Genomic DNA, 14,662 nt, shown 5'->3' with positions numbered 1-14,662 from the left:
CGCACTTACAATAAAATAAAATAAATAATCACTATAACAATAATAATAATAATAATAATAGAGCACAAGCGAAAACCGCGGGAAAACGTCAAACGCACGTGTCGATAACTACTATTATGTATATCGTAAAACCTAATATGGCCAGGTGTTTATGCGTTTGCATTCCCACCAAAATTTTTTTAAAAACATTATTGCAGTTGGTACAACAACGTAGGTACTACGTATATGTTGTAACTTGTAAGATGAAATAAAAACCTCAAGTGTAAAAATATATATATATTTTAATGATATTATACAATGTACCTGCGATGAATTTTAATGTTACAATGAAAATAAAATGAAAAGAATATGGTCAATTTCTCATTGACTACCTAATAATTATGTTTCCTGTTTGGTTGAAAGTACATTTTTTCCCGTATTGACAACTGACAAGATTATAATTGTTACGGCCTACTAGCATTTAGTGTGTATATAAAATGATTTATGTACATTAAGTCTGCGATATATATAGGTGGGTAGGTACATTAATGATTTTGAGTTTTAAAAATGTCTACAAAATACACACGACGGTCGTCGGGAAATTTTATGCTTCGTGTGCCGTAGAACATACACGGTTTTTACAGGGTTTTTTTTAAACTTATCTTATGCCTTAAAAACAACTTTTGTCGTTAGGGATTTTTCATTAGCTATGCCTTATTGCTGTGAACCACATGGACATTTTCGGAGCATTCAACGGAGGCGAAAATAGCAATTTTTTCCACTCGAATTATTATCAAACGACTAAATTCTTACATTGAACGGATTTTCGCAGACCCAATGCACACCCATGGAGCGGTGGTCCGAGTATCGCGGTGGAAATGCCTATACGTGGTGGGCAATAAAAACGCGACGGATGAAAATTAAACGACATCGTCAAAACTATATTTATTGGCACACCACGCGATCGTCGTTAGAGAATCAGTGTCGGGACACGATAATAAATTATTATTATTATAATATAAAATTAGACACTCACCTGTGGACTGGGCGAATGTGCCGCCAAAACACAGCAATAATATCGCGTAAACGACGGTCCTCATTGTTAAATAAATAATAAATAATTGGTATCAATATCGTAGTTATCTACTGTCGCTGTCTTCTAAATGAATGGCATACGCGACGCAAGTACTACGTGTATGCGTGGTCGAAAAAAACAAAACAACACTCCGGGTAATAATAATATCGTTCACCGACAGCGGGACTGCGCGATCCGAACGACGTATAAATTGTGGTATTATGTCTGTGGCAAATTTTTTTGCTGGCGATCGAAAAACAAAAATCGTCGATAAAACTAACCGATTCGAAAAGAATAACAAAAAATACCGAAAACACCGTCCAACGGCGAGAAATCGACCACTGTGGCCGTCAACTACTAAACACGCGGAGGGAAAAAATCGACAGAAAACGAATATAAACAACACGCAGGAGGACAGCGCGAACGAGACGCCGCGCGACGTATCAGCGAGACGATCGACTGACGACTGGGTGGCTGGACCCTACTAGCTCGTGAACGGATTGCCGGTGACGCGGCGGCGGCGGCGGCGTCGGCCGGGAGAGGGGTTCGACCCCCCGCAGCCTTCCTTACACGCGCGCCAATTATTCCGTACGCCGCTCGACGTCGTGTGTTACCGCCGTGTGTACCTACATCAGCTCACGTGACGTATCTATGAACCATTTTTGATTGTGATATTATTTTCTCTAGCCCGGGTAGAATATGCTTTGAGAAAATATGCTAAAAATAATATCATCATATATATATAGGCGTAGGCCTAATAAAAGTCGCTCCGCAGTACAGTTGTAGGCAGGTATAGGTACTCTCGAGTAAAAGTGTTTTGAATAAAAGCGTTATACACTCGAAAATATTACATGTGAAGTGTATTCAAATACTTTCGCGGAGCAGCCGTATGTTTTATTTTTATTTTTAAGAACTTCAGCTTACAACTACTATAATTATAGTTCGACAATATTACAATATTAATGCAGGTGGTGTACGGACAATCGAGTAAATCAACTGTGGTTAATACTTAATTATACATATAATATAGTTTATAGTTATACAATAAAATAAAATAACTATGACATTTAAAAGACAGAGCAAAAAGGTAGCAAGACTATATAACAATATAATACGATAATGTATCTGTATATTTAAAATCAAACGTCTGAAAGTATTTCCATTTGTACTCGTAATATTTTTTTGGCTGAGTATTTAAATACTTTTCAAAATAATTACCGTATGTCTGTACCTAAACTTGAGCACTGGAGTATCTCTTTCGAGATTGCGTATAGTATATATACTATATAGCATATAGTATAGCCGATCGTCGATCTGTAAGCGAAATCGATTCGGCCAAGTATGAGTAATATATAACTTTATTGGACACGTATTGTACGGATGATAATACGCCAATTATAACTGTACACAAATTACAGGAATATACATTATAATATTATTGTTGTTATAATATTATATGATCAACGTCATTGGCAAGTGATGACGTTCGTTTCGCGTAAATAATGAAAACAAAAATTCTGAAATTTCTCTGCTCTCACTCGTCGTTGTTGACGTCGACGGGTATTAATTTTAATTCTATACCTCAGACCCCTCGAAAAATCAATAACGCTCTATTTAAATGGATTTTACTTTTATAGTTTTAGACCTTGTATGTAAGAAACAATTGATCGAACAAACGACCTGTAAAAGATGCATTTGTGTGATGCGCAATTGATTGGAAATAATAAGTCAACATATTTATATTGAATGAATTATAATATTATCGGTTATATTATAATATGTATTGACCGAGTTGATGACATTACGAAGTTCCAATTAATTTATTCGGCGGAACAGTATAGCATAATATTATGCTTTTTATTGTAAGTTATTGATCAATCAGTTATTATGGAAAATAATATTAGAGGAAATAAAAATTTTAAAAAATATCTTGCTATCCTCTCGCGATGTGATCGTCTTGCATAAAACCCTCACGATGCCACGCCGAATCCGGGCCTCCACCAGCGAGCGAGACGAGTGTGTAATTCCAGAAATTACTATTCCTCTTTTTTCCCGTAGGTATATCATTGTTATGTGCGTATTAGACATTTTCCTTCGGTACAAATCTTCGTCTGGGTAAGTTACATACATTTTATTACCAAGTTTAATGGTCAAAGCCGACAGTATATATTTTTAATACCACTTCGGTTCCCAGTAAAGAAAACACGCGCGCAATCCCAGTAAAGTGAATGTGTACATGAAATTCATATTTTTACATCTGTTAAAAACACTGCTCTTGCTCTGTTTCTCAAATGGTTTCTTACAAATATAATATATTTAAATTGCCGAGTAACTTGTTTACGCTACTTAGGGATAGGTACGTGCTGCACTGTTCCAGTAGTAGTATATTTTTTTTATGAACCCACTACAAATACTCTATCCGTAATATTTATTACCAGTTTTAATTCACATCTGATATGTTTTTGTTGGTTGATTGGCAGCAAATATAACCTGGCCAGTTGTTAGAAAAATAATAAACTATTATAAACGTATTATAAGTGTTTTATTTTTATTATTTATTTGACTTGCTGGTTAAAACTAAAAAGTTTATGTGTGAAACTACGAAAACACGAAAATGTAATGAACCATAAATGAAACATTAAAATAAATGTGTTATATACCTATAAAAGAAAACAAAAATAATTATGAATTATGACCTGAGAATGAATAAGTTTGTGTTCATATAGTATATTATACTCATGAGGCCCGCTTGTCATAAAATAAACAAATACATAATATATACTTAATAGAATATATTTATACAAACAGTAGGGTTGATGATGAATCTTGCGACAATAAAATACGAATTATAGAAATAATACACAAGCATACAACGTATACAAGCATTTTTAATAAAAAAAACGATTATACTTTATACAGAGACGCTGTTAGTTCAAGCATGACTTGCTTACTATAAAATTGTAAAGGACATAAATTAAATAATTCCAACTCGATAATATCTGTAAAGAATCTAATTATTTTCATGAAACCGAATTAATCACATTTCATTGAATACAATTCCATCAGGAATAAGTTCCTTTAGATTTATTTGGATTTATTGTTTTAGTTTTTAAATACTTGTACTTAGGTTTTAACTAGTTTATTGATATACTATAATTATTTAATGGATTTACAAACTAATTAAATCTTAAATCGTCTACTACCAAACAGAAGTCTATACAATTACATATAATATTCAATTATATTATATTGTTTTTTAGATACTTTCATTGGAAACCAATACATTATCATTTTGTGTACCTATTCAATTCATATATTTATGGCATTTTCAAATGGTTCCGACTTATAAATTTGCTTTATTATATTATTGAGTATAATAAATTTGAACTATATATTTCAGCTAATGCGGTTAAAATGTTTTATAGTTTTTAAAAATGAAATATATTTTATTACACAGCTAACATTTAATATTAACATTTAAATATATTTTCACAGTCAAACCGATCTAATTTTCTAAATTAAAATTATATAAACTTTATCACATTTTCATCAAGGCCCGAGTAATTCCCCTCTCTCCTGTCTCGTTTAATAATATCTTAATTCCCACCACCCTGAAAAACATATACTTGGGTAGGTCGTTTGACAGATTGTTAACTCGAGTTAAAATCTAAGAAATCAGTCAACTCCAAACCTGTCTCGCCCACTTCTTCGATCCAAGTATTTACCAGATATAAGCTCAAATGTATTAATATATTATCAGAATACCATAATCTTCGACATTCAGATATGGGACTTTAGTACTCTACCATAGTTTCCAGTCTAAGAACGGTTGAGAACTTCCTGTCGATTTGTCTTAGGAAACCATGTAAAGGTTTCTGGCCTCTAATTCTTGGTTTGTCAAGAATAATAGTCTGCACAATAACTTACAAATTCTAACTTAGTGAAACAAATCATACTACTTATCATTAAATTCATCAAAACCAGCAAATGAATCCACCATCGTCCCGCACAATTCCTGATAACCCAATGGAGTGAAGTCTTAAATTTACCTGGCTTAGAGACTTACTAATTTAATTTGTCGGGTGGCACTCCATTATGTTAAAAAAGTGGAACTCGAAAGTAATTGATTTTATAACGGAAATACATATAATATCTATTATTATATTGAAATAATATAATGTTTGTCGCAAAAAATTTTATTTTAACCAACCGAATACAATTTTTAATAAATGTAGAGACCTGTTTACTTTATTCTTGTATCACTGTCATACACCTATTAATAAACAATTGTTAATAAGTCTATAGTCACAATAATGTGCAGTTTTTTAAAAATTTTATAATTTTATTGTTATTATTCATTATTATTATTATTGATTTATTGCATGGTGGTAATATAAGTTTATAATTCAAGAGCGTTTTTAAAAATAATTGTGTTACATTATTTGTTATATAATACCTATATAATATATTTTGTGTATTACACGTTTCATATTGTATTGAATAATATATAATTATTGTATACCATATACATAACCTACCAACATTTAAATTTTTTTTATAATTAATATCATCAATCATCATAGAGTACATTCATATAATAATAATAATATTATGTATGAAATTGAGAACAATGTTTTCAAAAAAAAATTATTGTTTCTTTACCGAATTTGTAAATGTTATAAGACTGTACAAGTGTGTGAAATGTTTCTCGATTCAATGATGCTACGTTACATAATTTATCAAGATGTATCAATTACGTTTATTATTGAATATAAGAATAATCTGCTGAATATATTGTTGCCCAACTAGCTTGATATAAAAATGCATTGTCATGGGTGCCGTTAATGCATAATCAGTCATGATGGTAATACAATTCATCAGTACATGTATCTACATTTCAATTTTTCATGCTAACATCAAACGGAATGTAAAATTACAGATATTTAAGTTAAAACATAAAATTTAAAAATAATTATCACTCAAAAAAAAAAAAAAAAATTATGTATAATTCAATGCAGGGTACTTACCAACAACGAGTTTAAACGATGAACGACATTTTTGTTAATCACAATGAATTTATTAATGTGGCACGTGGCTTACATTTTTTTATTATGTAATCATTTGTAGATGTTTTTTTCATTAAATGAAATACAAACAATATTTTTGAATAAATAATTTAATAATGTAAATACAATATTAGGTATTGAATTATTGTCCTAGTAGTAAAATGTCAATACTGAATTGTATTAGCATAATTCTATTTTATTATTATTTAACATTTTTTATAGTAGAAATATTAATCATATTTATACAAATAATCATATAATTCATTAATTTTATTATTGAGTACCTAATGGCATTAATCAATTCAAATAATTGATCTATTTGTTAAAAATTGTATTTTTTAAGATATATTACTTTGATTTCAGTACAGAAAGAAACAGCAAAATAATCTTACAAAGTTACAACTTATGACAATATTATGTACAAATATCAAATAGGTAGGTAACATTTCGTCAAGTTCAATCGATTATGCACCGAAAATATATATTTTGTCAACTACGTAAATTTTGAATTTATGCCAGTGAATTGTTTATTAATGATTTGTTGTTTTCTATTATATTTATTGATCATGAATATTCATGATATGTATTTGTTAATTTTTATTTAGGGATTATTGCATGATAAAGTTGTGTAGTAAATTCACCTTGTTAAATAGATTATTCAAGCTAAGTAAATGTACTATATAAATCCTGCAACTCTTTAAGTACTTAAGTAATTTAGACTTAATATATGACACGTGCATTGTAAATTGTGCATTGGTTTCAATTTTATAGTGTCGCGTGTGAAATTAATTACAATATTTTATTATTAAATCCATAATATACACCAATTGCCTAATATTATATGATACTATTATATGTGAGTTTCGAGTATACTAACAATAGAGAGTCGCAGAAACATAACTATTCTACATTGAATGCGAAATGTATACCTATTAAATAATTATTTCTTTATTCATCCACACATCTAGGCATTACCAATTTATCCATTTTTATATATTCTGGAAGATTTTAATATAATGTAGGTAATACCTACCTTTTTTTAAATATTTTCAATCGAATTTTTAAATTGTTGATGGTAGGTTCCTTGCCTATTACGTATCTAGTATAACACCTGCAAGCGTGGTTTAAAGAACACACACTGTGAGTGTGAATTGTTCTTATAAATAGGTACCTACTACCTACTATCTAATAATAAATTATAGATACCTGTTGTGGTTGATATTACGATATTTTGTTAAATAATAAAACGGCCTAAATAAAATAGCTATTTAAACTGTATAATCCGTGTGTCTTATCATACCATCCTGAATTGTCTGATTATAAAAATAAAAATATAAAAAACAAAATATTAGCTAATAAAATATGTTTCTTTCAATACACCCACAATATAATTTTAGATTTTTTGGTCTTCATATTGTAAGATAATGCATTACATTGTTATAACACTTTTGGGAGTTATTATTTTTTATAATTTGTGTAAGCTGATAGCCTGATTAAGGTTTTTTCGTGTTGCTTACCTACTTTATATCGAAGTTTGTGCGGTTACGTATTCTACGCGTACACAAAAACTGCATATTATGTTACCTATACAACCAACTGTATGTTATGTCATATAGTTTTGACTACCAACGAACCTGTCATTTTGTTATCATATAATCGAACGATGAGAGGAAGCTTTAGAATGGTACTTGTATAATAATAATCAGATTGCTGATTTCCCTTTTCGCATTTCTACATCATCTCACTCTGTGTGGGCTCGGTATCTGAAGTATTATATTATTGTGTTATTATAAAGTCGCAAATATGATGTGTTATAACAATACGATTCATGGGAGGCTTTTTTGATTACCAATATTACAATTTAATTTTTATATGAAAAAGTTATAGGTACTCATTACCATAGTATCGTACTCTCCCATTGCCCAATAAAATAATCAATTATTTCTACAAATGTAGTACACAATATTACCATATGACTTGTCATGTGGCTTACACCAGTGAAGAAGAACCCAATCTTTGTTCACGAACTATTCAGCTGCATGGAGTTATTCAGGCTACTATTTGGAAATCCTGGAAAACAAGACAATATAATACGAAATTCAATATTTTGGAAAGGTACTGTATGTTATAGAGTATTATATATTATGGTTATTGAATTAATTTTTGTATTTTTTAAAACAATAAAAATCTTATTTCACTGAATTACATTAAATCAATTGAAAAAAAAATGTATACCATTAGTGTCATCTACTCATCTATATCCTATTATTGTAAAATAAATCATACATCTAAAATAACCATTGTGATATGATTTGATTTGAAGTTTTTCTAAGTATGGTCCAAAATAAAATTTGTACGACTCGCTTATGAAAGAAATCGACCACTGTTGTTCAATATAAGTGATCCTATAATGTATTCAAATGTGTAGTAATGCACCACCATCCCCCAGCGTGGAAGGCAACGGACAACTATCACATGTTCTCTATTATTTGTTCTGCATACCTTCAATAGAAGTACAGGCAATCGCTAGAAAAGTGGAAAATAAGTCAATCATCGAGAACTAAATATTTTACTTTTGTACCGTAAGTTAAACAGACATAATAATATGGAATTTAATATTTTTTTTAACATTATCATATTGGTTATTTTTTTGGAATATAGATTAACCATTTCACGTGTATACAATATCAGGTTAATAATTTATCTAGAGGAGATCTTATATATAATAATTTAATAGTATAATTATCAAATATATTATACAAATTGATGTTGTATCTGAGATGACTAGACTCAACATTTCAACCGCCCAAAATAATCCTCGTTGTCGGAGTCAGGTTTTAAGATATTGATTTCTTCGATCCAACTATTAAAAAAAAGAGTTAAAAATGTTGAATTTTGTTTTGTTTTTGATTTGTATTTATTTCTCTTTTGTATATTCGTGAATGCCAACTTCCTTTTTTTTGTTATTGATAACATTTTATTTTATTTTGAGACCCCTAGGAAGTCATACTACATCCAGACAAATTATCTTTTTTACATCTATTACCATTGTTACAATAGATCACTAAGAGATGCAACACTGAAACGAATTCGCTAAAAATTTCACAGTTTGTTTTTTTTTTTGTATTAGGAGTAATTAAAGAGTTATTTCATCGTAATATTTATTTCCGTTATGAAGTAATTTTAAAAGAAAAAAAAGCTTAAAAAGTTTCTGAATATTCAATATTAATTGTGATGATATTACGAATATATGTATATTTCCATTAAATAAATATTTTCAACTTACTACTGTATTTATAAAATGTGGTTAGAATTAAATCCATTACACAGTGTTTAAATACAACTCAACTCTTAATTTGACAATTGGATTTATTTACATTTTGACTTTTGCGTGAAAGTTAAATTTGTTGTAGTTCCGTAATGTGCAATCTATAAATTAACAATAAAAGGTAATATTAGTATACTTAAAAGCAATGTTCTTCTTTTGTATATTGGCAAATTAAATTTGTTTCTCACACAACTTAACTATCTTTAGACGTCCCATCTGTCAACAAACATTAAGTAGATACTGGAAATTATTTGAAATGTCACAATAATAATCAAATATTGGTAGGTAGAGCAAACAGACATACATGGAAACTTTCAGAGAGACGGGCGAGTTGAAAATCTGCTAGTGCTGTAAACTTCCACTTCTATTTCAACCCACACCAAATGACCTAGACACATGACGAGAAACTGGACATTCACAGCATAGAATAATAATATTGATCTCAATAGATCAGCGTTTAACTACGTTAAAAACTATGATTACAGAATGCATCGAGATGTTGTAGTTTATTCAATGGTGCTTTCATTGCAGACCTTTGCAGTTACAAAAAGAAGCGCCTGGTATGTGTTGCTCCAATAGCAAAATCAATTTTTCACAATTGTCAGAGCATTGTCTGGTTCTAAACCCACAGTATTTGCAAAATATTTCATTGACAATGTGTAGGAAGACATTAATTGATGATATAAATTTATTGTAGCGACACATCAGAAAGATTCATTATTACTGAATTTCCCTCAACTTCAGTCATCAATTAAAGGTATCGAAAAGAATGTTTTTTCCAGAATCACGATTAGCTGTGCTAGTGAGCTATCTTAGCTCAAAAAATGATGATGTCCGTAAAATTAATAATACAATTCAATTGAAAATACCTGGTATTGTTACAAAATACAAATTCTCTGACACAGTGTTTGTTATCTGTAGAACTTCTCAATTCAACGGAATCTCTTGGAATTCCACCACACATATTGGAGTTAGAAGTTGGATCATAAATACTGCTTATTTGGAATCTCAGCTCTTCAAATTTGGGTAACGAAACCAGATTTTCAGTGAAAATATGAATGCCGAATGTGATAGAGCAACAATTATCGTCAAATGTAAATGTGAAGATGTGCTGATTCCAATGATACTCACTGAATGCAAATCACACATTTAAATGACTAATGTTTCTTGAGCAAAGTCTTGCTTTTACTTTTGCAATCCGCGTTTTTGGTTTGAATTTAGGAAGTTTGTGTATTTTGTGTAGTCAACTTGCTTCATAGTGGGAACTCCTCAAAAACTTTGTGCCTATATCGATACATTTAATCAGAAAACTATAAATATTATTTATTCATTCAAGGTAGGATAAACGTTACGATTAGTTTAAAGTTGGTTCAATTATATAATGAATGGAATAGTGCTTGTCAGTGGAGGATGTAGGAGTGTTTTCACATGAAGAACTGTTTGTACATAAGTGAAATGTTTGCACATGAGGTGAACTGTTTGAACATGAAGATCTGTTTGCACGTGAAGAATTGTTTGTACATAAGTGAACTGTTAGCACACGAGTTGAACCGTTCTCACAAAACGAGGTTTGGGGACATTGCACTAATACTCCGAGAGACTGTTGGACTTAATTTTGAAGGTGGAGCATATTTCCAATTTCGCTCAGCCTAGTTCGCTCCAGTAGCGCAACTGTTTCTTGGAACATATTATGAACAAACAGTTCTTAATATTGTGCAAACAGTTGTTTTTGTGGAAAAAATTCTTCATGTACACTGTTGTACCTTATCGAATCATAAACGCTTTGACCCATGGCAGTTTTTTTAATACCATAGTATGTGCTTGTATATTTTACGTTGGAGGACGTAGAATTTAAAATGAAGGAATTTTTGTAATTGAAGGACTGCTTGCGTATGACGAATTGTTTACAAACGAAAAATTGATAGTGTAAAATTGGAAATAGACCATCTGTGAAAGGAAAGTTTAACAAATTTGGAAGTCTAACAGTGTTAAAAAAATTGAGAAGAAAATTATTAGTAAAACATGTCACAATAATCAATTTATACTTACATTTTCTGGAGTTACCTCGGAAGTCAACATTTGGAAATTGACTTCTGGTGCAATTTAAGTCCAATATATTTTGAAAGTGATAAATCAATATCCAACAATTTCCTAACACATTTTTTGGTTTGGTTGGATCGATAGCTCTATTGCATGACTTCACCAGAGTTAAAATAAATTAATGTTTCTTTCGATTATTTTCAGTTGAAATGTATAATTTAAGCATAATAACAATGATTAAATGTATGATTTTACACTGATCTGGACTCCGAACTTATTTTTGATGTTAACACAAAAAACTGTAGACATATTCAACGAATGTTTAAAGCCGATGTAAATGCAATATGGAAATACGAGTACATAAATACGACTACGTTCCAAAATTATATTGGATTGACGTTGGCTTTAAGTATTCGTTGAATATATCTATAGTTTCTTATGTTAACATCAAAAATAAGTTCAGAATCCAGATCGGTGGACAATGATACAATTTATAATTGTTCTTATATTTGTGTATAGACATTTTAACTGAATATGATCAACAGATGGATCAATTTTAACCCGAGTGAAGTTGTGTTGTTGTGTAATACAGATTGTAATTTTTTTTTTAAATGATTTGCTAAATAACATTTTTTGACTACCTATGTACATTAACCATGCAACTACTTTTAAACTAATGAGGTTTTCGCTTAATTTACTTAAGCATGTGGCTTATCAAACATCAGCTGTTCCTTCTAATCTGTCAGTAACTTTTTGAAGTACATATTAAAATACATGGTGTACTGTGTTAGTTTAAACTAAAAATATATTAAAATGTACATTATAATATAATTATTTATTTTATGATAGACAATTTATCCGTTGTTTAATATTATAGGTTTTAGAATCTAAAATGTACATCGTAGTTTGAATATAAGTTTGAAAATCATAGAATACACTAAAAATAAATTAATATATAGGTAGATGAAAAAGCATAAAAACCTAAATTTACAGGAACGTATGTACCTACATACATACATACAGAAAATATGTTTGAGACAATTATTTAAAAATATAAGTCATTTAAATTTAACAACTATTATTCTTTAAAAAGTGAAAAGTAAAAACTTTATTTAAATATTTTTCATATATATTATAAAGGGTTAGTTGCATACCCTCAAAACCTACTTTTAGAGTGCATACGTGCAAATGCTATCTTATCGCCGTTAAATATAATCATATAAGTTCTTACTTTGTATTTGTAATATAAGTAAAGTTTAATCTTTAATTTACCGAGAACACGAATCGAGGTGACATTTTCTGAGATCCTCGTGACCTCGTAGCCATTGTGTAAAATATGTGCTTTAGGTGGTGTAAAATTTCAGGATTAATTTTAGGAGCGTAAAACTCAAAACAAAAACGACCAGATTAAGAACAGTTCCGGCTCCAGTCGACTCGGTCTACAGTGAAGACATATGCATTTATGCATTTAATCAAAAAATTGTTTTAAGAGAGATAGTTTGAATTATTGTGTACCAGTCAAATTACATTAACACGTTTGGAGACCAGTGTTTGGCATAGATAACAAAAAAATATTTATTTACCATTTATTTACTTTTTTTTGCCAAATAATAGGTAATGCCCGAAAAATAATTTTATGATTTTATCTGACATTTGTTTTGGGGGATGAAAATCTCTGTCTAAAATGCTGAATATTAAGCCATAAAGTTATTATACTTAACGTCACATCTCAGAATTGTTTTATTTGAAAGTACCTATATTTAAACGAATAATTATTCAGGTTCGGCAACTGTTCGGTAACGATCGATCACAATACAAATTTTGGGCCGTAAAACGTCAGTGCCAGCCAATTTAAGTATAGAGAAATAAACTGCAGTCATATAATATTTATACATTTTTTTTGTAGAAGTATTATAATTATAATATGTAAGGTATAGTATTATCCACAATAAATGCTTATAAAAAGGTGCATACCCGAAGATTAAATGACGTTATTACAATGAGCTTGCAGTGTCATATTTTGTAGGCTCACAAATAATTAAAATCACGTATTTGTTTCAACGAAAATGAAATATAAAGTTATACAAATAATATAAATATAAAGTTTGTATATTGAAAAATAATACTCAATATAAAATATTATCAGATTTCTATTCATCCGTTGGCCATCAAAGACGTTGTATATATCGCGTTCGCTTACATCACAATTATTTGAATTTTTGGTGATTAAAATATTTTTTTTTCCTAACTGGACTTAAGAAAATTAATGACTACCTGTTCGATCGCGGAACGATATATTATATATAATCTCCTCGGAACACCCCAGGTGTGGAAAAAGATAAGGTGTCCGATAAGCTCTCCCTCCGCTGTCCGCTGAAAGCTCGTTAGCCGATGGCCGAGCCGCTAGCCAGCCCGGCGTCGACGACATTTTTTTTTGAGTCTTGTCTTTTCCCAACGGTTGAACTGAACACAACGTCGTGTCGTTCACCGTTCTGTTCGTGTCGCAGCCAAACCTCGTGTGATCACGAGGTGTGAATGATTTTTGTTTATCAATTGAACCTCACGATTGATTCACGTAAATAATCCAACCTCAAGTCAACGTAACGATTCGCCAGCATTCGCGGTCATCGCCACAAATTGAGGAATCAGCTCGCCTGTTGCTGTCAGGTCAGATTGCCATCTTATTGTATCGGGTCCACTCGTGTTTAGTGGCCAATTAATTATTATTGTAACGGAACATAATTATATGAATACATTGTTTCCATTATTATTATTTTACATATTATATTCAGCGACATTTGAGGTCGTTGTACTCAATGTCATATTTATATTATAAGCACACTTATTGTTTTTCGTGCTATTTATTATATTATATTTTATACCTTCATGTTTAGGGCGCCCGCATATTATCATTCAAATTCACTTTTTGTACCTACTATATTATAATTGTAATATATATAACTACTGTACGCTAGGCGTTGCAGTAAAATTATTATACTCGAACATAAATATCCTGTACATTTATAAGTTGATCACCCGATCTTTTCGCCTATCATCTGCGCAAGTTGCGGCAGAAAACTGCATGTTCGTAAGTTCTGTCGTAGCGAAAACACTACCTATACGTAAATTAAAATTGAATAGCTAAAATTTATATTTCAGTTCAAAATGTAAAGT

The 14,662-nt window shown here is 30.4% G+C and overlaps 1 protein-coding gene across 3 annotated transcripts in view; it reads right to left on the bottom strand.

Annotated features, from left to right (window-relative positions):
- LOC111038515 (low-density lipoprotein receptor-like) overlaps window positions 1-1,531 on the bottom strand; it is an 85,562-nt gene extending 84,031 nt beyond the window's left edge. For 2 of the 3 annotated variants that reach the window (XM_022321650.1, XM_022321652.1), the window contains exon 1: window positions 1,016-1,531. In XM_022321650.1, coding sequence (XP_022177342.1) covers window positions 1,016-1,079 — 64 coding nt within the window. In that variant the 5' untranslated portion in view covers window positions 1,080-1,531. The remainder of the gene's footprint in view (window positions 1-1,015) is intronic. The other variant, XM_022321651.1, reaches the window with a different exon arrangement.
- Between the last annotated feature and the right edge of the window lie 13,131 nt (window positions 1,532-14,662).

Source organism: Myzus persicae, unplaced genomic scaffold, assembly GCF_001856785.1.
Source record: "Myzus persicae strain clone G006 unplaced genomic scaffold, MPER_G0061.0, whole genome shotgun sequence".
NCBI classification, from domain to species: Eukaryota; Metazoa; Arthropoda; class Insecta; order Hemiptera; family Aphididae; genus Myzus; species Myzus persicae.
This window is presented reverse-complemented; position numbering and strand designations above follow the sequence as displayed.